We start from the raw sequence: 22,859 nt of genomic DNA, 5'->3' as shown, positions 1-22,859 counted from the left end.
AGAGCATAATTGTCTAAGATATTGTCATATCCACTTCACAAGCCTATCAATATTCAAAGCTTTCTTCTTCTTTTTCAAGTCAAACAAAGGTAGAGGGCATCACTCTTGTTGATATTCAGTACTTTAAAAATCTATATGTTTTACTCGAAAATATAAATAAAAGAAAAATGACTGAGTTTTCGAAAAATCGATTACACTTTATGGTTTAAGAGAAATCGAATTTCCAAAAGAACAGAGTCGCCACTTAATTTTTTAGTAAAAATCAAGAAAAAAAATATAAGGTTTTCAAAAGACTTAAACAGATAAAATCAGTTGAAAATAAAGGGGTTCGAGTTCAAATGTACATTCCGAGAAGGTGTTAGGCCATCGGAATGTCCGCTAACCTGCGGTTGACCAGCGATTTGACTAAAATGACTTTGACTAATTTTTTAGAAAATATCAACTAAGAAAACTCATTTTTTTAATTATTGTTTTTTTAATTATTATCGTTATTATTATTATTATTATTATTATTATTATTTTATTATTGTCATTTTTATTATCTTAAAGGGAAATGAACTAAAGGGGGAGATTTTTCCAAAGGAGAATAATTTAAGTGACAAGACTAAATAAAAATAGAGCTAAAAATATAAATATTTTAATTCAAATATGATAAAAAGTTGAAATGACTATCTATGAGGATTTAACTAAATTAAACCATAACCAAATAAATGGTTAGTCAACATAATAAACAAATAAAAAGCAAAGGAGAAAGATATCAAATTTGGACTTTTGGCCCAACTTTAGGAACCTGTCTTAATACTAAAAATTCCCAACATGATCTTGGGCCCATTCAATCCGAATTCTGCAATTAGCCATTCTCTTGGACCTTTTGGGGCCTATTTTCGCTTGAATTTGCTGTAACAAAAAGAAATTGGGCCTTGTTTCTGCATTTTGCTATTTTTGACTTGTATCTCAATTTTTAGCATGTGTTTCATCTTCGATTTTGACATGTTCATCGGTTTCCTGCTGGTTGACTCAAGGATAAAGGAATTTGGGCCTTCATGGCCCAAATGACATGCAAAGGGAGGAGGAGGGAGTTCATGGTAAACTCGGGCGGATTTCACAACAAAAGAACACATAAATAAGAGTTAGCATCTATTCATAATGACAAAACAAACAAAATAATCACACGAAATTTGATCGATCTAAACTTGACCTTAAACGAAGTTCAATCAACAATAACTAATAAGAACTGTAATATAACACTCGAAGGCAATGGAAATTATGTAAACTTAGATTTAACAAGGTCCAATTTCAAAGATAAGAGGAGGCACAAGGCAGTAAGAACATTTGATGAGACATTAGTCATTAAATTAGGAAATAATTGGTGATAAGATGACTCAAAATATTATTCATCACCATAGACCTGTATCCAAACATCACCGCTATATGAAGCACATTTACTATCTCATTATTAAGATACCAAGCATATAACGAAATCAGGAAATAAGCAACTTTGAGCACCGAAACGCTATTCGTTCGAATTAAAGCACCCATAATGAGGCCCAACAATAATCCAACCGAAATGAAAATAAGCAAAGTTGCACTCTATTGTTAAAAGACCCACAGATCGATTTAAGGGAGCAAGCATCACAAATTTTCAGATTTAACAAACTTGCAAAAAATCGGAAGGACTGACCATAAATGACCACACATGCATTTCAAATAAAGGGCAAAATGGCTTTAGAAATCTGAAAGTTCACATTGACTCTAGCTACTATAGTTGAACACAAAAATTAAATTTGGAGTCAAAACTGTAAATCACGATCTCTTTTTTTAAAAATAAAACTCTATTGGCAGAAACTACTAGAAAGGAAGAAAAGAACACTCATGCTCAACAAACAACTATAGTAATGGGGCGATAATGTATCATGGAGGGACATCTATTTAGACAAAACAAGAAATTCGATCAATTTATTACATACAAGATATAAATATGTCCAACTTTCACATAGATAGAGAGCAAAATTTCAGATAAAAAATGTTAAAACAGTCAACTAAAACATCCAAAAACAGCAAGCCTAAAGACACCGAACGAACTCGAAATATCGATGTCTTGATTCATTCATCCAAACTTGAGGTGAAAGAACAACAATTGTCTGAAACCGATCCCCAAACATTCAAACAAGTACCTCCGAATCATGCTAACATGTGAAAGACTCAACCTCGAGACAAGTAACACGACCACAACTTCGAGAGAGGGAAAAAAAATACAAACGGAGAGACAAACTTAGAAATGCATTAAGCTTTCTTGGAAATAGAATATACTGCCTAACTTAGAAAATATGACGAAGAGAGTAACATCAGACCAAACACATCATATAAGATCATTTTAGAATCCACAAAGAGCTATATATCAAACCAACCCAATGCACTCGAAATAAAAAAAAAAAAGAATCATGAGTTGTTTACCTTGTTCGAGGCAGCGAACCGAAGACGAAAACGAACTTGGAGTGACTTTGATACCAACTTCGAACTTCAGAAATTCGGCAGGTTCCCAATAACCCACAACTGAGGAAAGAAAAGGTATATATTTAGAATGTGCTTCTTATATGAGTACTGTAGCTCAGCGACTCTTTTTTTCCTGTAAATTCTTGCCAAAATCCCAACTAAAATAATCTCCCCTATCTTCTCCAACCTTCAACAGTGAGTAAGAGGGATGTATTTATAGAATGAGATTAGGACAGAAATTTGGAAACAGGCGGGAGTTTTTTCGGATAAAAACAAGGCCCTCCAAATCAAATTTCAAAAACTTTTCACCATTACAGGAAGACACTTTTTTCTGAAATTTTCTCCCCATTTCGAAAGAGGAAAGGAAAAAATGCGTGCTTTCTGTTTGCTACGATTGTACCAATCGAAAGGGACGTTGGAGTTGGATGTTAACGTTGGAGGACTTTCTGGGTTTCTTCGTGAACATTGAAGGAAACATTGGGGCAGACTGTTGTTGTTAACATGGGGTTGGGCCGGGTTAAAAGGGGAACTGGGCTGGGATGGGTTATTTGGCACTGTATGTCGTCGGTTGTATTGGAAAACAAAAGGGGGAAATGGGCTTTTGGTATTGCTGATGTAGTGTGTTGCTGAAAATTAGTTAATGGCCCAACTTCGGTCTTTTAAAAAAAAATGTGTTGAAATGAATTGGAGATTTGGCTAAGGAAAATATAATCGAACAAATCCCCAAATGAATTTTCAAATGTAACCAAATTGAAATTAATTGGTGGATTTGGTCAACATTTAATCAAGATGAACTAACGTGAACTAATTAATGAGTTTCTCAAACTTAACGAAATAAAATAATTAATTCAAATATAAACTAACCGATTTCAATAACCCAAAATTATAACTATAAATTATACTAGACTAAATTATTCAAATATAAACTAACCGATTTCAATAACCCAAAATTATAACTATAAATTATACTAGACTAAATTAATAAAATATTTACTAAAACAATGTAGAAATCTTGTGAGATGGTTTTCAAATATTCATAGAATATATTAATTGTATATAATTATATGAAATACATTTATTATTCAAAATACCATAAAAAGCCGACTGAAATTATTTAAACTAACCTTGAAACTATTTGAATTTTACAAAGCTAATTATTCTAAAACGTTTAGAAATTAAGAAGCTCGAAAATTAACTATTATCCGGGAAGATCAAAATTAGGTGTCAACACTATCACTATTCAAAAGCTTTCTTCATGTAAAAATTAAATTCAAAAGGCATCATAGAGATATATAAGAACAAAAAGAAAGAAAAAATAAAGGAAGAAAAAAAGAAATAGTAATAGACATGTTCTTATAAGGGCTTCCCGGATGGAAGATTATGTGAATTTATTATCAAAACCTAGTTTTTACATTGCTCATAAGAATTGGTACTGCGTTATGCGGACTTTTAAATGGGATCCCTTATTTTATCCAACGGAAGAAACATCGATTGTGATTGCATGGATATCACTACCAGCGTTACCTCCTAATTTCTTTGGAAAAGAAATGATATTTTTTTTGGCGGCAACTGTTGGTAAATCATTGCAAGTTGATATGGCGACAAGTAATAAAACGAGACCAAGTTGCTCTAGAGTCAAGGTGGAAGTGGACTTATTGGGAGATTTTCCAAAAAGAGTCAATGTTGGAATTAAGAAGAAGACAGGAGAAATAATGGCCAAATGGGTTACCATCAAGTATGATTACATACCAAAGTATTGCAAAAATTATAAGTTGCAAGGGCATAATGAGAAATAATGCTTTGTACTACATCTGGAGCTATATCCTAGGGAGGAAATGATTGGCGAGACAGATGATGAGGTTGCAAATAGCAAAGGGGAAACAACGACAATAGAAAGGAAAGAGGTAATTAACAAAGAGAAGGTGACAGAGAACAATTTTCAGGAATCAAAGATAAAAACTGGGATGAGAAGAGGAGGAGAACAATTAGGGGGAGACGCAATCAGAGATCGGATCCAAAGGTAAAGACAGGGGGAGATGATAATATTATGACGGGGAACAAATTTGAGGTGCTGAATCAAGAAGAAGGGACAGAAGTTCCAAACCAATAATAGGAAAATAATGAGACAACAATAATGCCAATGACAGGGACGACAAAGGTTAAGGACAAAGAAAAAACACCAACGAGGAGGTGGGTAGACGAGATTTTTGGAGAACAAAGTGAGGAGAGCAACAAGCCAATGAAAGATAAGGAGACTGGAGAAAGCACCAACAGAAAAAGACAATGGGAAAGGGAATCTGCGCAAAAGGAAAAGAGCCATGAAGGGGTAGGAGAAAAGATATGGAATAGAGAAGATCAACTACAAGACGTACATAATGAAGAAGATAGTCAGAATGACAAGGAAGTGGATAGTAAGAGAGAGAACAAGTGTGATGGGGATGATGAGGATAAACCACCAGACCCATCTTATACAATAGATGAGGAGGGGAAGGTTCATCAAATAATAAACAAGGGGCGACAAATAAATGAAAAGAAGAACAATAATTTGATGTACAGGAACAAGTGCAAAATATGAACTAATGAAGGGTAGGAGGGAGGAAGATGATGAAGAGGATATCCAGGAAAATATCAATGCAGTAAGCAAAGATGGAGACCTCTCACCAAGACATACCAAAGAATTACGAACGAGTAGAAAGATCTATAAAGTTATTGGCAGGGGCAGGAGCACAATGAGTAGTTCAGCAAAACCACCTCTGTCGAAATAATGATGGACAAACTTCTTTTTTTGGAATATTAGATCAGTAGGCACTCAAAATTCATTTGAGAGGTTGATTGATCTAAAAAAAGAAATAAGTTGGCATATATCGCCCCTTTGGAACTGTTTAATGGGCCTCATGAATTAGAGTGATGCTAAAGTAAATTAGGGATGAAAAATGCAGTGGCAAATATTTTGTCCAAGATTTGGGTGTTTTGGAATGAGGAATAGGCTGGAACTGTTATCAAGGACACGTACCAACAAATTTCGATCCAATTTAAGCATCAATTAATCTAGAAGGAGATGTTCATTACGACAGTCTATGCAAGGTGTAATGCCTTAGATAGATTGGAACTTTGGGAGGATTTAGAGGAGGAAAGTTGCAATATTGATGTACCATGGGTGGTGGGAGGGGATTTCAATGTAATCATGGATGCATCGAGGAAGATGGGTGGGCTACTAGTAACGCAACATGAAACAATGGACTTTGTTCAGTGTATAAATACATGTGTGTTGACAGAACTGAAGTTCACATGGAGTAAATATACATGGTGGAATGGCAGAATAGAGGAGGATTGTTTATTTAAAAGGTTGGATATAGTGTTTGGTAACCAATAATTCATGAATCAATTCCCAGTATTTGAAGTACAGCATCTCATAAGGGAAGGCTCAGATCATACGCCTGTGCAAGTAGCATGTAATGTTAACCAAGAAAAGGTCAATAAGCCTTTCAGATTCTTAAATTTCTGGACCAAAAACACCAATTTATGTGAAGTGGTGAAGAAGCATTGGGCGAGCGACATACAAGGAAGCCTTTTTCACGTTGTACAGGAAAAGATGAAAATAATGAAGAAGGTGTTAACTAAATGGAGTAAAGATATATATGGAGACATATTTCATAAGGTCGCAACCATGGAGGATGTTGTGAAGGTGAAAGAATTACAATTTGAGATAAATAATACAGAACAAAACAGGGAGGAATTAAAAAAAAGCAGAGGAAGAGCTTCAAAATTACTACCAGTCAGAGGAGGAGGATTTCTAGAGGCAGAAATCAGGGATGAAATGGTTCAATGATGGGGACAAAATCACGAAATTCTTTCACACTTACGTTATAGGTAGAAGAAGACGGCTTCAGATAAATGAAATTGAAGATGAACGGGGAGAAATGCTTAAGAATGTAAGAAGTATTGGGGGGGGGGGAAGCTGTAAAAGTATTTAAAAGCCAGTTCTTTGATAGCAATGTGAATGACGAAGAATTGATGCTAGAATGTATACCAAAGCTCATCATAGAGGAACAACAAGAGAGCATGGATAAAATGTCGACTGAGGATGAGATCATGGATGCTGTTTTCTCCCTAAACAGTGAAAGTGCATGTGGCCCTGATGGTTTTTCAGGGAAATTCTTCAAAAGTTGTTGGGAGATAATAAAAGAGGACATGGTCAAAATGGTAATTGCTTTTTTCTGTGGCTGGGAGTTGCCGAGATACGTGACTCACACGAATTTAGTTCTTATTCCAAAAAAAAGAAAAAGTAACTAGATTCACGAATTTGAGGCCGATAAGTTTAAGCACTTATATAAACAAGATGATATCAAAAGTTATCCATGGTAGAATAGTTGAGGTGCTTCCAGGAATTATATCGAAGAATCAAACAGGCTTTATGAAAGGGAGAAATATAGCGTAAAATGTTTTGTTGGCTCAGGAGATCATCATGGATATAAACAAAAGGAACATGTACCACAATGTTATGATAAAGCTGGACATGGCTAAGGCGTATGATAGGGTGTCGTGGTTATTTCTACTAAAAGTAATGAGAAGATTTGGTTTCACCGAGAGAGTTATTGATGTGGTGTGGAGGTTAATTTCCAACAATTGGTATACAGTGCCAGTAAATGGAAATGCATATGGATTTTTCCACTCGACAAGAGGGCAAAAATAAGGAGACTTGTTGTCCCCAACTTTGTTCATAATCACAACAGAGGTGTTGACCAAAAGCTTAAATAAATTAAACAGGGAAGCAAACTTCATAGGTTATGGAATGCCAAAGTGGAGTGAAAAAATAAATCATTTATCATATGCGGATGATACAATATTATTTTGTTCTGGGCACAAAGGTTCAATGAAGAAGATTATGAGGGTGTTGAACAATTATGAACATATATCAGGCCATTTGCATGATAAGGTGCCTATTGTGGTGTAAAATTGAATCAAAAAGGTCATTGGGATCACTATTGGAATTTTTCCTTTCACATACTTGGGGTGTCCGATGTTCTATAGGAGGAAAAAGATTAGTTACTTTGAGGATCTGATAAAACAAATGAATAAAAGTGTTATGATGTGGCATAGCGAATTGTTAATGTATGGGGGAAGGTTTGTGCTAGTAAATAATATTCTACAATCGTTACCCATATATTTGATGTCTGCGATGAATCCGCCAAAAGGGGTGATAAATCAAATGCACAAAACCATGACAAAATTCTTTTGGAGTAAGGCATGTGGTATTAAAGAGAGACATTGGGTGGCATGGGAGGATTTATGTCTACCAAAGGAGGAAGGTGGTGTAGGCTTTCGATCGTTACACGTTGTGGCTGATTCGTTATTTGCAAAATTGTGATGGAAATTTAGAACTTCCTCAGACTCGTTATAGGATCACTACATATGGAGTGTACTGTAAGAAGAAGCATCCGGTGGTGGCTCATGGCACAGGGACCTCACATATGTGGAGGAAAATGATCAGTATTAGAGAAAATGTCGAACATAATATTTGGTGGAAGCTTAAGACAGGTGAAGCAAGCTTCTGGTTTGACAATTGGACGAAACAAGGGGACCTATATTTTGTGGAGGAACAAAGTCGAGGGGAAGAGGAGATAGAAGTAAAAGAATTTATAACGGAAGAAAGGTGGAATAGTAATAAATTGAGACAATATTTATCGGATGAGATGGTGGATTACATAACTGGCAGCATTAGCCCAAAGTTAACGAGGGAGGGTATGGATAAGGCTTGGTGAATGGGAAATGCCAATGGTGTTTTCAGTGTGAAATCAGCTTGGGAGATACTGAGACAAAAAAAGAGAGGAACGCGAAGTTTATAAGCAAATATGGAATAAAGAGATTCCGTTCAAGATAAAAATAAATTCTACGGAGGACATGGAAGGGAAGAATACCAACGGAGGATAATATTCAGAGAATGAGGATTAATATCATATCGAGGTGTTGGTGTTGCGAACAATATCAACAAGAAACAATGGAACATCTATTTCTAACAACCCTCATAGTTGTAATACTATGGAGGCATTTTGCTAATTGTGCAGGTCTGAAACTGGATGGGATACTATTCCCAATTGTTCTGTTGCGATGCTGGTATACAAAGGGTCCAAACAAACTGAAATTCATACTCAGGACGTTACCAACTGCAATAACGTGGGTACTATGGAAAAGAAGGAATTGCAGGAAACATGGAGGGGATCTATCATTACAAGGAATGATATCTCAGGTGCTACAAATCGTTCAATATGTAGTTACGAAGAGATTTTATTCGATTAACATAAAAGGAAAGGATTGGAAGGAAATGGTCAAAGTTTTGAGTGCATATAAGCCAAGGATATATCACTATGCAGTGAAGTGGGAGATGCCACAAGAAGGTACTCTGAAGTGTAATACGGATGGAGCATGTAAGAGGAAATCCAGGGATAGGGGCATATGGATTCTGTTTGAGGGACAATAAGGGGGACTTAATTTATGCAGAAGCAGAGAAAAATGGACAAACAACCACTGTGGAGGCAAAAATGAAGGCTATAGCAGAGACGTTAAAATATTGTGTAAGTAAGGAGGTAAGGAGGCTAGTGATTGAATCAAACTCATTGTTAATGGTTAATATCACTAATAAAACCTGGAGGGTGCAATGGGAGCTGGCAGAACAGTATGATGAGTTACAACAAGCGCTGATGAAAATTGAGGCAATAATTCAGCATACATTCAGGGAAGGTAATAAAATGGCTGACTACATGGCAAATCTTGCTATTGACAATGATGAAAAGCAGATTTTCAGATCTTTCCAACAAATTCCGCCATTTGAAAAAAAGATAATAAACATAGAAAAAGCTCAAATTCCTTCGTTACGAATCCGTACCAAAAGGATACAAAATAGAGGTATCAACAGAGGTGTATCGCTACACATTGGAGATCAACTACAAGCTTGAATGGGAAGAGAGGAAACTGAGCTGAAGAATATGCATAAGTATGAGTATTACGAAAATGGGCTATGTCCGTTCAAAATAGAAATAGGTGCCTTACTTGTCTATTTAGGGCTTAGGCCTGTATGTCTGTTATTGCTTTTATTATTCCATAAATAAAAGGCCTAACCGGCCAAAAAGGTTATCCAAAAAACAAGACTTTATGAGATATTAAAAATAAAATAAATAATTAAATGAAGAAAAATGGTCAAAAGAAAGGAGAAAAAAGATAAATATGAATGGAGGCCATAGAGAGGTGCCACATCACCTTGTCTATGTTCTCCTTATTCTTCTTCTAATTTAATATGAATTCAATAAATAAATTGATTCTTTCTCAAAATAATTCTTCTTGTCTTGTGGACCCACTCATAATTTTTTATATAAGTTTTTCAATCAGAATGATTTTTTTCTCAATACAAATCTTCTTGTAGAAAAACTTATAGTGCAACAACCTTTTAAAAAAAATCTTTTTAAAGAGAAACATTTGTTACATGGCCTTTCTTCTTATATCAATATCTTAAAGAATCATGAGATACTATCTCGTTCTCTTTTCATAAAGAAATCATATTCTATCATCATAAGAAGAAGTGACAAAGTTAAGGTGTCCATTTTTGTTGATCTTAACTACTTATAATTTTTTATTTTAGGCTATATATAAATAATTTTGAGAATTTCTTTTTATATGTATATATATTTGTAATTGTAAAATAGTTTTGAAATATAAGATTCTTAACATATTTTAGATTCCTAATAATTTTATTTTTGCGTTTTTTAGTCTTGATTATTAATTTTGTATTTCTTTTATCTGAGCTTTAAACACATAATTTAGATTTTTAATTTTTTTAAAAAGAGGAAAATATTGCGATTTCTAGTTACTCAATCATATAAAATATCATACTAAATAGGATATTAGATTAACTCTTGCATAAAATTAATTTCAAATTTTTTATATATAATGCTTACCTTTAATGATCTGACTATTATTTTATGCTAAGTCGACGAAATTTTGTCCATTCTGAGATATGTACTCATCATCTCTAAATTTGCTTCCAAGGAACTTTATTGTTTTCTGTTTTTCTTCTTCCGTTGCTTGTTATCTTTCTCTCCTTCATGATTTTTCTTTTATTTATTTGGTACGCTGTTAAAGTTTTTTCTCTTTGATACGTGCATGTTCAATGAAACTTGTTTGATGTTCCTGAAAATTTAAAAGCTAAAGAAAGGAAGAAAAACCATTTAAACAAAGAAGATGTTAAAAACACAATCATAAAAAGAAATGAAATATTGAGAAAGGAGCTAATCAAACAATGATTTTTTCTATTATTTTGTCAACAATGAACACATCAATATTAGTTTGTGATTAACTTTTACCATATTTTTTTGAAATGATTTGTGATTATTTACCTTATTTTAAATATTAGAGAAAACTCTTGACATTCTCCCATATAGGTTATGAATAATTATTTATTTCTCTTTTAATTTCTAATATTTATGTGTGTCAGTTATGAGTATGAAAAAAACACAATTGTCAATAATATATTTAACATATTTGTTCCTTTATCTTATTCAATAATTTTTTTAATAGAGCAAATTAATGAAAGAAAAAGGAAGAAAAGTTTAAAAAACCATAGAATACTGGTCATAGAGAGGTGTCATATAAAATTACTTACATTCAGCTAATATATATATATATATATATATATATATATATAGAGAGAGAGAGAGAGAGAGAGAGAGATTTTATAACAGTTAAAATTTTTTGGAACTGATTTTTTCATACTATGTTATATTATATGTTCTCTACAAGAATAATAATATTTTGCTATAGCTATAAAAATAGGATTCAAACAAACGAAGCCGTTTTGGAGATATTTAACAATAGAAATGATATGTATGTGAATTGTCAAGATCTATGTTGTATTTTGGGTCTTTGATGATTTAACAAACTATAAAAAAATAATATCTAGTAAAAGAATCCGGTCCTTCGATTTTTCATCATTACAAGACAAGTTATGAAGTAAAGTTATAAAGCTGCAGGAACTATTGTGGTAGGTTGGCACAACAGTAGAGGTGGACCAAGGACAACAGTCCTCGACCAATGACATGCTACTAGGTTGTTTTGTCTCTCTTTTACAATGGGTGTATTGACAAGAAACAACCTAGCTTTTTTGCAATCAAGTTTATTTGAAAAGGCAAAATTCATTTTAGAGAAGAACATTGCACATATTCAACAAGGGAATTGATCGAATGTTGCATAGTCTTTTATTGTATTTTGAGTTTTATGACTTGTGCTCTTACATTGTAAGATCTGAGCTTATGTTATAAAGGATTATAGATCGTTTTAGTCGTAACCTTTGTGAGATGAGTTTGAGGCTAAAGTTAGTCGAGTGTGTGTTTGAAGTCTATGTTAACTAGAGGTCGATAATATAGTAGGTGATAGGGTTATTACTTTGTATCTTGTAATAGAGGTGTTACAAGGTGTGTAGGATTAAAAGTTTAATCTGTGTGAGTTTTGGAGTTTGTATTCACACAAGTTTGGTATTAGTTAGTGGGGATTTGAGAAATCATGTTTGACATGTCATGGTTTTTTCTCCCTTGAGCAATAATTTTTCCTCATAAACATCCTTGTTCATTGCTTTAAGCATTTATTGTTCATTCTATTACTAATACATTTAAGGGATCTCGTCTCCTGACTAGTCATAAACTTTTTAAGTCAACAATCTATAGTCAAATAAAGCAAGTAATTAAATAAATTTCCATTTCCCCTTTTTTATCCAATATAAATAGGGGGTCACATATTCAGTATAATTTCATAAAATGATTTTTTCTTTCAGTATCACCCCATTTCTTGTGTTTTTTCTTTTGTCATCCTCTTCACATCTTCAATTGTGAAGGGGGATTTGGTGGCTGATGTTTGCGCCAGGGCTTCCCAACCTCCTTTGTGCGAGAAACTTATACGATCAGATCCTCGTTCTAAAACCAAAGATCTTGATATCCTTGGCGCGATCACATTCAACATGATCAACAATAGATTTGTCATTTTCTCTTCGTGACAACGCGACCAATCCAACGCTAAAGAGAGTATACCTAGATTGTGGGTCTTATATTGCATACGCATATACACACATTATGATTGGTATGTCATTTTTAGGCACAGAGAAACTGTTGGTGTATTTGAAACGTTGACACAAGAAATAAATATCATAATCGACTGTGACAACTTATTTCCAACACATAAATTAGTTGAAGATGAGAAATTAAAACAAGATAATTTATCATTGCTACAATTTCTTACTGCTATTAAAAATATGGCCAGTCGATTTATTATTATTTTATGAGAGCTATATATTACATAAAATAAATTATTATTATTATTATTAGCTCCTTGTTATGTTTGTGTTTCTTGTTGCTTATATATCTTAAAAGTCTATCTTGGTTAATAAATAAAATCTAGTTCCTTTATTTTAATTTATTCGTCTTATTTATTTGATTTTTTAGTCTGTTTAAAAAAGAATAACATGCTCAAAGTTATTAGATCTCGTTCATTTTAATCTTTTTACCTGGGTGATAGCGCATCATTCAACTCTTTCTCTCCCTCTTAAAGCAACTTTATATGAGTGGATGTGAAGTTGGAAATGAAGAAATGTACGTGACCAACAAGGGTTGTGATGGAGTGGTATGTATTCCTCCATCCTTAATAAGAGGTCTCGGGTTCGAGTCTTCTAAGATAGGAGTCGCTTTTGTTAGGGATTATTTTAGCCCCGAATCTGGGACTTCCTATACGTGTTTGCCTATATCAAAATTTGTCAATTAATTTTTAATATTATCACTAGAGCAATTGTTAATATTCTGCTATATGTATTTCAATTGGTGCTAACATAGAACAGTGAAAATTGGCATGTTTAGAGTTGTCAGCTCTTACTAGATATGAAAATGGACAAGTTAGGATGGGCCGAATCTTTATTTAATTGGGAAAATTGTATCAAATAGCAAACTATTAATTCAAATTAAATGTTATAGCCATAGTTTATTTTAATTGTAATTCACAACAAACATCTCCTTGTTTTGCCATCTGATTCGATATATAATTAGCCATTTTTCGGTATACAATTAGCCATTTTATATATTTCGGTATAAAATGCGTTTGTATAAAGCGAGAGAAAAATGTATATACAAATACAAATACATATATTTTTGTCCTATACACTGATAATTATACAAATACAGATCTTATTATACAAATTACAATGTATAAATGAATTTATTCAAACCGAACAATTTGTATAAAATTGGATGTTTGTAGCGAATTATACAAATCAAAAGATCCATAGCAAACATAAAATTTGTTATGGAGCGCAATTATGCAAACTATAGCTATAACATACAAATATGATTTTTATGTTTGCTATATGTGAAAGTTGTTCTATTTAAAACAACCTTAAAAATACTAGTCCAGCCCAGCCTGATGTGGGTCATGGGCTAGCGAAGCTAGATTCTTAAAATGAGCAAATTTTAGGAATAACAAACATAAAAATCATATTAGCACTCTATAACTACAATTTTGTTATTTGCGTTCTATAGCAAACAAAGTTCTAAGCATTTGATTTGTATAAATCGTAAGCATCTGATTCACAGGCATCTGATTTGTATAAAATCACAGCGATTGTATATGAATATCGGTTAGATAATTGTATATATACAACTACTATGTATATATATCAATGATTGTGTTTATATATCTGCATAAAATTTGAATTTGTATACAATCGAATCGAGTTAAAATATTTGTATTTGTATATCAAATCTCTCTCTCGCTTTATACAAACACAAATTATACATTGTATTTTGTATATAGTTGTGTTTGTATAAAGAGAGAAAGAGAGAAAGACAAAAGAGAACTGGGCAGGGGAAGATTTGTATTTGTATAATTATAAGTGTATATGACGAAGTTTGTATTTGTATATATAGTTCTCTCTCACTTTATACAAACACAATTTATACATTTGTGTTTGTATAAAGTGAGAGAGATGAGCTAGAGAGCGGCGAACCAGATTTCATATAGTGGTGAGCGAGATTCAAGGGAGAGAGGCAAATGGCAAAAAGTTTGTTGCGAATTGGAATTAAATGAAGCTGTTACTATAACATTTATTTTGAATTAATAGTTTGCTATAATGCACAATTTTCCCTAAATATATATCAATTACACCAAAAAGTTAGTGTTTATATATATCAATTACACCAGAAAACACACTATCTAATATACAAATATATAAACCAAAAAACTAACACGTTAGTTGTTGTTTATATTGTTGAGTTATGAAGGTGATTAGGGCGTCATGCGAAAACTTACAATTTCAAATCATATGGTTGACAAATCAGACGACAAATAAAAACATACAAAAGACATATTATAATATGGTTTGGTCAAGTGACCTACATATTGAAAAATAATACTAAAAAAACATGAATATGTTTTGGAGAAAATCTCCCCATAAACAAGGCTCTTAAACGACTACATTGTGGATTCTATTGTTGTTTTTTATATGAGAAGAGGGTCCTTCAATTTATAGATCTCCTAACTTTTCCTCTAAGGAAATAATAAACAAAATTTGGAAGAAAAATATATTTTTCTTTCATGAAAAGTAAAAACATTTATGGTAATGTTTTGTCTTTTCTTTTTGGAAAAAATAAATTTCAAATAAGGTAAGAAAATCAGGGCAAAACCCTAACAAATCTCCCATTTTGACTGGATTTTCTTGACAAAACTTGATCCGCCTTCTTCAATTGCGTGATAGTCTTTGTTTTTCACATAGTCTTCATCACTACTGCTTGTCATGGTTAAAAATAAGGTTTAAAATATATGGGTTAAAAATGGTTAAAAAATATTTCATTTTTATTTTAAAAAAATTGCAGCAATAGGAATGTTGAAAATATGGTTTAAAACTTCTTCTCCACATGTAGCTGGACAAAAATCTTCTTTATCAACAAATTGGTTGTAACTTGATTTGAAACCGCGTTAAACCTGTCTTCAACCTCGTTCCATTGGATCATTGAACCATGTGCTCTGATACCATTTCTTGGGTTATGAAGGTGATTAGGGTGTCATGCGGAAGTTTATAATTGCAAATCATATGGTTGACAAATCAGACGACAAATAAAAACATACTAAAAATATATTATTAATATGGTTTGGTCAAGCGACCAGCATATTGAAAACTAATACTAAAAAAACATAAATATGTTTTGGAGAAAATCTCCCCATAAACAAGACTCTTAAACGACTACATTGTGGATACTATTGTTGTTTTTTATATGAGAAGAGGGGCCTTCAATTTATAGATCTCCTAACTTTTCTTCTAAGGAAATAAATAAACCAAATATGAAAGAAAAATATATTTTCCATTCATGAAAAGTAAAAACATTTATGGTTATATTTTGTCTTTTCTTGTTGAAAAAATAAATTTCAAATAAGGTAAGAAAATCAAGGCAAAACCCTAACATATATATGTCATAAAATATACAACTACACTATCTAAAATACCAATAGATGAACCCAGAAAATAACACGGTGTTTATATACTTCACTTACACTACAAAATACACTATCAATTACACCAAATCACATACACTATCTAATATACCAATAGATGAACCAAAAAACAAACACGTTAATTGGTGTTTATATACGTCAATTACACTAGCAAATACACTGTCTAATATACCAATAGATGAACCAAAAAAATAACACGTTATTTGGTTTTTATATACGTCATAAAATATACAAATACATCAGATCATAAACCAAAAAACAATAACGAAATTTGGTGTTGATTAATAATCTATACACACTATCAATTACACCAAATCACCTACACCAAATACAATATCAATTACACTTAATCATCTACCAATAAAATATTCACAAGTATTTTGGCATTTATTAAAATAGATACTATATCAATCACCAATGCATCTACAAAAATAAAATCACGAATTTGATTTTATAATCAAGTAAATACCATCACAATTACACCACAACAAATACAAAAAGACTACTACGAATTTGGTGTTTAATAACAACGTAAATTACAATACCAATACACCATCATATACAATCTTAATTTGGGAATTGAGACCAGACTACTAATTATTCCAATTCCCAATTTAATAAAATAATTAAACCTTCTAATCAACCCAAATTCAATCACGAAAACTGGTGTTTTTTAACGACATAAAATACACCATCATATACAATACTAATAAGATTAGATTTCGAACTAAAATTCTGTTGTGATTTATCACATATACCTAATATGTATTAATATCACGATTTCCATATATATTTTTTTAAATATTATTTTCTAGGTTTGAAAAAAAACATTATTAATATATTGGTGAAAATTAAAACTATTATTATATCGTGATTATTAAGGTACTATATTTGTATACTTAAATTTTTTGCCCATAAAAGTATCCCTCAAGTTAATTAGTGAATTCAAATAGAACTCATTGGGCTAGCATTTCAAATCCTTACAAAATGGGCTGAAATTTATTTTGGGCAAAAGTGTAATTTTGGGCTGTATTACTCATAAGGCAAATTGCTTCTTTTCATTTCCAACTTGAAATTCTTCTGTCAAATTTCGAACTGCTCTCTCTGCTTTCTTGATTTTCCGTTCCAATGGCAGACCTCAAGAGAAAAAGAGGCCGGAAACCTAAAACTGTGGTGGACAACTCCGCCGACGCCGCTGGTATTTCTTCCAAAGAAGCCCTCGATGACGGCGTACTATCTGCAACCCCTGTTGAAACTGCCACCACCAACGGTGACCCACAAACTCACCGCCGCGGCCGTGGACGCCCTAAGAAAGGTGGAAAACATGAAGAAGAAGTAGACAGGGATATTGCGGCCTCGCCAGAGAGACGAGGGCATAGGTTTGCTGACCACAACGGCGATATCACCACTGTGTTGAGTGGCGACTTGAGGCATGGGGCGGAGTTGGCTGCGGTAGCAGCAGCAGCAAAGGCGGCTCCGTCTATGGATGCAGTGGTGAAGGTGTTCTGCGTCCATACAGAGCCTAATTTCTCGCTTCCTTGGCAGAGGAAGAGACAATATAGCTCCAGTAGTAGTGGGTTTATCATTGGTGGAAGGAGGGTGCTCACGAATGCCCACTCCGTGGAACACCATACTCAGGTTAAACTCAAGAAACGTGGTTCTGATACCAAATACTTGGCTACCGTACTTTCCATTGGAACGGAATGCGATATTGGTATGTTCCATAATTTTTAGTTATTTATTTGACTGAATTTTCAATTTTGTTTTAGCTATTGTTGCATAAGCTTCAATTTCTGAAAAATCTTGATGACCGTTGTTTTTCTTAGACAGACTTTAGGTTTGTCAGTTCATGTTGAGTTCAAAAATCGGTTACTTAGGGATAGGAAGGTCTCTTTACATGATTTTGGGCAATTTCTTATCATGTCATCAAAGTGAGGACCCATTCCGATTATTGGTTTACCTGTTGCTGGCCCTTGGGTAGGGATATTATATTATCCACACTCCATTTTGTAAGCCCTTGGGTAGGGATGGGAAGTTCTCTTTGTATGATCTTGGGTAATACTTGTCTCATGAGCCAACTTTTGAGGTTTAGTTAGACCTAAGGTCCATTTCTTATCAATTCAAAGCATTTAGGGAAATGTTTTACCCTGGAAAGTAATTTACGTTTGGTTGGGGATAATAGCGTTTCTATGACATTTTTTAGTAGGAAAGGTTGATAACATTGGTCAAACAAGTTATGCATGGAATACAAGTTGAGATATTTGTAGCCTATAAGTGAACTTGTATTCATTGGGAATATTTTAAGCGTCCAAATACCAAAAAATGATTTCATAAAGGAAAATGTTTTTCATGAAGGTGCTTTTCTTCTTACCAAATGCATCCCCTCTAATTTCATCATTTTTTAAAAAAAAAATGGGGTAGGGGTAGGGGAAGGGGAAATGGTTGGGGGTGGGGGTGGGGGTGGGGTGGATTACAAGGTGGGGAATCAAACCCTTACCACCAACAAGGTGGGAGCTCAGGTAGCCAACCATCTGAGCTACTAAGATCCCCCCTAATTGCATCATTTTACTGTTAGAATTTAGTAAATTCAGCACTGAAGAGTTCTTAAGCTAGCTATTTCTGTTGTTATTATGAAACAGCAATGTTAACTGTGAATGATGATGAGTTCTGGGAAGGAGTGTCACCTCTTGAGTTTGGGGATCTGCCTGCACTGCAAGATGCTGTAACTGTTGTTGGATACCCTATAGGAGGAGATACAATCTCTGTGACTAGCGGTGTTGTCTCACGCATCGAGATACTATCTTATGTTCACGTGTCAACCGAGCTCCTCGGATTGCAGGTGATGTTTGGAAGTTTCTTCCTTTCTGCGAATACTTTCTTTAATATATCATACAGGTCTTTATTTCTGTTATTTAGTTGCTATGTTTTTAATTTCCCCAGAAAAATAATGTGACTGCATTTAAATGGATTTTTTAACAACAAAAAAATTATTGTGCAGATAGATGCTGCCATCAATTCTGGAAATTCTGGTGGACCTGCATTCAATGATAAGGGGAAGTGTGTCGGTATTGCATTTCAATCCCTTAAACATGAAGATGCCGAGAACATTGGTTATGTCATACCAACACCAGTAATTATGCATTTCATTCAAGATTATGAGAAGAATGGAGCATACACAGGTACTTGAAAATTGTAATAGCATTTTCAACTTGATTAAAGTGGATGGTCTCAAAGTGCAAACTTATTTTTATATGGACATCTCCTACATTGTAGGATTTCCTATCATTGGGATTGAATGGCAAAAAATGGAAAATCCTGACCTCCGCTTGTCGGTGGGTATGGCGCATAATCAGAAGGGTGTTCGTATCCGAAGAGTTGAGCCTACGGCCCCAGAATCCAATGTTCTAATGCCTTCAGATGTTATCCTTAGTTTTGACGGGGTTGATATAGCCAATGATGGAACAGGTGAACACTGATTTCATCCCAAATTATCAATGTGCTTCCACTGATATGTTAGCTTGTATTTTAGTCCGAAATTTATCTCTACTGACGTATGGTTTAGGGTTTAGAGAGGATTGTGATGAAGTAGGGATTGAGAAAATGCATAGTGATTGTTAAATAAAATGGAGGGAGTATGAAACAATCTTCCAAAAGATAGAAGAGTATTTAATACTCCCTCTGCCTCAATTTATTTTAAGGGTGGTTTTGGAACATTACAAAGTTTTTCATATTTCTTAAACTCCATGCCAAGTCAAGCGACATCACATAAATTGGGATGGAGGGAGTAATAACATTTCCATTTGCCCTTAACGACACTCTTTATAGTTATGAGATGGCATATTTTATGACCACAGGATTAGGGGCATTTTGGTTTGTTGTACATGTTTAGCTATGAGTCAAACCTAAATTGTTTTGTCTTGAACTCTGCGTCAGTTAATTAACGCCATGTAAATAAAATGGAGTATGAAAGAGTAAAGACTATATGTAATATGCAACCTAATTTTGAAGGCTCCTCCTGCTTGCCAGTTGTGTTTGTCTGGTCTTATAGACTACTAAATTGGTGACTTTAAGATTATGCTTTATACCCCAAAGAAAACAATACTAGATAAGTGTAGATCAGTTCAAAGTAGCATGTTGGGGTCCGACTAGTGCAAGTGCTAGACTGAGTACCCAATTATGATTGTAAATCTACAAGTTGGTATCAGGGTTTTCATACTTGACTTACGTGCTTAGAGTTGAGTGTATTGTTGTGCTCAAGAGCAAGAAAGCATATTTGAAATCATGAAAGCATCAAGATTTCACTATCCCTTTTGTTTGCTTTTTTTTTTTTTTTTTGAGTATACTATCTTCAAATGCTTATCTGAAAAGGAAATATGAAATTCTGTTTAATTCCATATAGTATATCCACAACATAAAAGAATTGCTGAGAAATTGTACAATCAATATGATTTAGGTACCTGGCAATTAGAAAAGGTTTGAAGAAAGAAAAAGGTTATTCCTTTTCAAACAAAAAGAAAAAAAGATTAACCTAAAAGATGAAGGAAGGTTCGAATTCATTTACTAGACATCTTATCCATTGATGCTCTAGAATATGTTTCGAGCTTTGTCCTTTACTCTTAGTTTTTCTTCCATATGATCTGTTTCTTTTTAAGTTAGATATTATTGTCTAGTAGTTAATACATATCCAACTTTCCTGCGAAGATGTTCATTTGATAGCTGTTTAACTTATCGTAGAATATAGTAATGTACACACTGCTCAATTGGTAAATCTAGTTTCTCAAGCAATTCATTTATACTTGCAGAAGAGTGCATTTCATTGATCACAAAATAGTTGTAATATCTTTCATACATCTTCAAATTCTCTCTTCTATGCTGTTGATGAATTTTTTTAGCCATTCAGGGAAAAAAATAAGTGGTTGGGGGGATGGGAGAATGGGAAAATGAAAATACGTAACTGTTCTTTGTGTTGCTTGCTTTCGTGATAATAAATGTAAGTATTGCAAGATCCTCCAATTCAGAGTCGTCCTCAGTCCCCACACTAGGGCTCAGAAGTACCCCCTCGGTTGGCTGGGAATAATGGATTTGGGGAATCTGCATAGATATGCTTATAAAGAACCATTAGCGCCTAGGAGGGATGGTTGGGTAGGAATAATGGATGTATGAATCTGGTATATGTAGTTTGACTTTTCCGAAATGCCATTATGGTTCCTATTGGATGAATGATTGTTTTGTATGTTTTTCTTGTGGAAGAAAAAATGAATCCTGTATTTAGCCAAACCATGAACTAAATCCCTTGTACACCTGAGAGACTGAAAATAAATTCGACTCACAGATATAATGACTTCCTGAGATGCAAACAGGGGACTCTCAATCAGTAAATTTCTGAACTTTATTATTGTTCTTTTAAAAATTATAAATTCCTGATTTTTGGTTTTCTTATTTTCAGTACCATTCAGGCATGGAGAGCGTATTGGTTTCAGCTATCTTGTTTCTCAAAAATATACTGGGGATGATGCTCAAGTGAAAGTTCTCCGCAAATCTAAGATTCTAGAATTTAAGATAAAGCTTAATGCACACAAACGATTGATTCCAGCTCATATCAAAGGAAAACCTCCTTCTTACTACATTGTCGGTGGTTTTGTTTTCTCTGCTGTTTCTGTTCCATATTTACGTTCCGAGGTTTGTAATCAACTGCATTACTTAAGATTTTATTTATTACTTCTTGTCCATGACTCAGAGAGCTTACATATCTTGGTACAATCTTTGTTTCTTTAAATTTAGTATGGAAAAGATTATGAGTTTGATGCTCCGGTTAAGTTGTTGGACAAACTTCTACACGCAATGGCACAATCAATTGATGAACAACTGGTTGTGGTTTCTCAGGTCAGGCTAGCTCTCTGTTAGCTTACTAGCCATTATATCTATTACTCCTTTCTGATCTGCCTTGTGCACTTCCTATTAGGTGCTTGTGGCTGACATCAATATTGGTTATGAAGAACTGGTAAACACTCAGGTGAGAAGAAAATATTGTGGAACAGAGCTGATCACAGTAGTATTTACAAATTAGCAAGATGCCATTGTTATCTTATTCACGTCCATCTGAATGTTTTGACATTGGATCCTATATAATCTAGGTTATTGCTTTCAACGGCAAGCCTGTAAAAAATCTGAAGAGCTTGGCTAACATGGTGGAGGCCTGTAAAGAAGAGTACTTGAAGTTTGATCTTGATTATAATCAGGTTCTCTCTCTAACTGATCTTTTGTATTCTCCTTTTGTTTCTTATCCTTCTGGACCTCTCAAGGTGATTCTGTTGTTTTCTTTAGATTGTTGTACTGCAGACTAAAAATGCAAAAGCGGCAACGTCTGATATTCTTGCAATGCATTGTATACCTTCAGCCATGTCTGATGACCTGAAGACATGAGAGCTGTTTTGTGATGTTTTGGATGCGTAGGAAATCTCCAGATTCACCTCTTCCCCTCTTTTAGCTACTTTGTCTTTTCATTATCATTGGGCAATTTACATTGGTTATGGAGTTCTAGTGCCAAGTGTGGTGTCTTTGATGGCCAATCCACAGAGAGTTTGTGTTCTCATCCTTGCTATAGGGAAACTGAAACAGATGCTATGTTAGTTTGTACCAGATTTTCTTTCTTTCTGTTCTTTCTTTCATTCCAGAGATACAAGTAGCGTGGGACACGGCTTTGAGTGCTTTTAAAAGCTGTAGAATGTAGTTGAGATATCATATGAGGAGATGTATACAAACAAGGAAATATGCAGACAGTCTTCCCACTGAGAAAACATAGCTTCCTTTAGCATTATGATTGCTGTTTTCTT

General features: G+C 33.8%; 2 protein-coding genes across 2 annotated transcripts; both read left to right on the top strand.

The window, feature by feature from the left end:
- The first annotated feature begins 4,627 nt into the window (after positions 1–4,627).
- LOC125823461 (uncharacterized) lies at positions 4,628–5,258 on the top strand. Its single transcript, XM_049502841.1, has 2 exons — positions 4,628–4,984; positions 5,079–5,258. Exons 1-2 carry the CDS (start codon positions 4,628–4,630, stop codon positions 5,256–5,258), a joined length of 537 nt encoding a protein of 178 aa, XP_049358798.1.
- An 11,843-nt stretch (positions 5,259–17,101) lies between these two features.
- Positions 17,102–22,676, top strand: LOC125823513 (protease Do-like 9). The gene is made up of 9 exons (XM_049502892.1): positions 17,102–17,740; positions 18,666–18,865; positions 19,025–19,205; positions 19,300–19,491; positions 21,473–21,705; positions 21,808–21,909; positions 21,989–22,039; positions 22,161–22,265; positions 22,351–22,676. The coding sequence occupies exons 1-9, from the start codon at positions 17,155–17,157 to the stop codon at positions 22,447–22,449; spliced, it is 1,749 nt and encodes a 582-aa protein (XP_049358849.1). The 5' UTR covers positions 17,102–17,154; the 3' UTR covers positions 22,450–22,676.
- The last annotated feature ends 183 nt before the right edge of the window (positions 22,677–22,859 follow it).

The sequence above is a fragment of the Solanum verrucosum genome, unplaced genomic scaffold (genome assembly GCF_900185275.1).
Source record: "Solanum verrucosum unplaced genomic scaffold, falcon-dt-bn FXZP01000012.1, whole genome shotgun sequence".
Taxonomy (NCBI): domain Eukaryota; kingdom Viridiplantae; phylum Streptophyta; class Magnoliopsida; order Solanales; family Solanaceae; genus Solanum; species Solanum verrucosum.
This window is presented reverse-complemented; position numbering and strand designations above follow the sequence as displayed.

What these genes read in the sequence shown, in the direction of transcription:
- LOC125823461 (XM_049502841.1), top strand. Translation starts at nt 4,628, where the DNA reads ATGCCAATGACAGGGACGACAAAGGTTAAGGACAAAGAAAAAACACCA. An exon ending in CAATAGATGAGGAGGGGAAG is followed by an intron (nt 4,985 to 5,078) that starts GTTCATCAAATA and finishes GAACTAATGAAG; the next exon opens with GGTAGGAGGGAGGAAGATGA.
- LOC125823513 (XM_049502892.1), top strand. Translation starts at nt 17,155, where the DNA reads ATGGCAGACCTCAAGAGAAAAAGAGGCCGGAAACCTAAAACTGTGGTG. An exon ending in TGGAACGGAATGCGATATTG is followed by an intron (nt 17,741 to 18,665) that starts GTATGTTCCATA and finishes ATTATGAAACAG; the next exon opens with CAATGTTAACTGTGAATGAT. An exon ending in TTGATCTTGATTATAATCAG is followed by an intron (nt 22,266 to 22,350) that starts GTTCTCTCTCTA and finishes TGTTTTCTTTAG; the next exon opens with ATTGTTGTACTGCAGACTAA.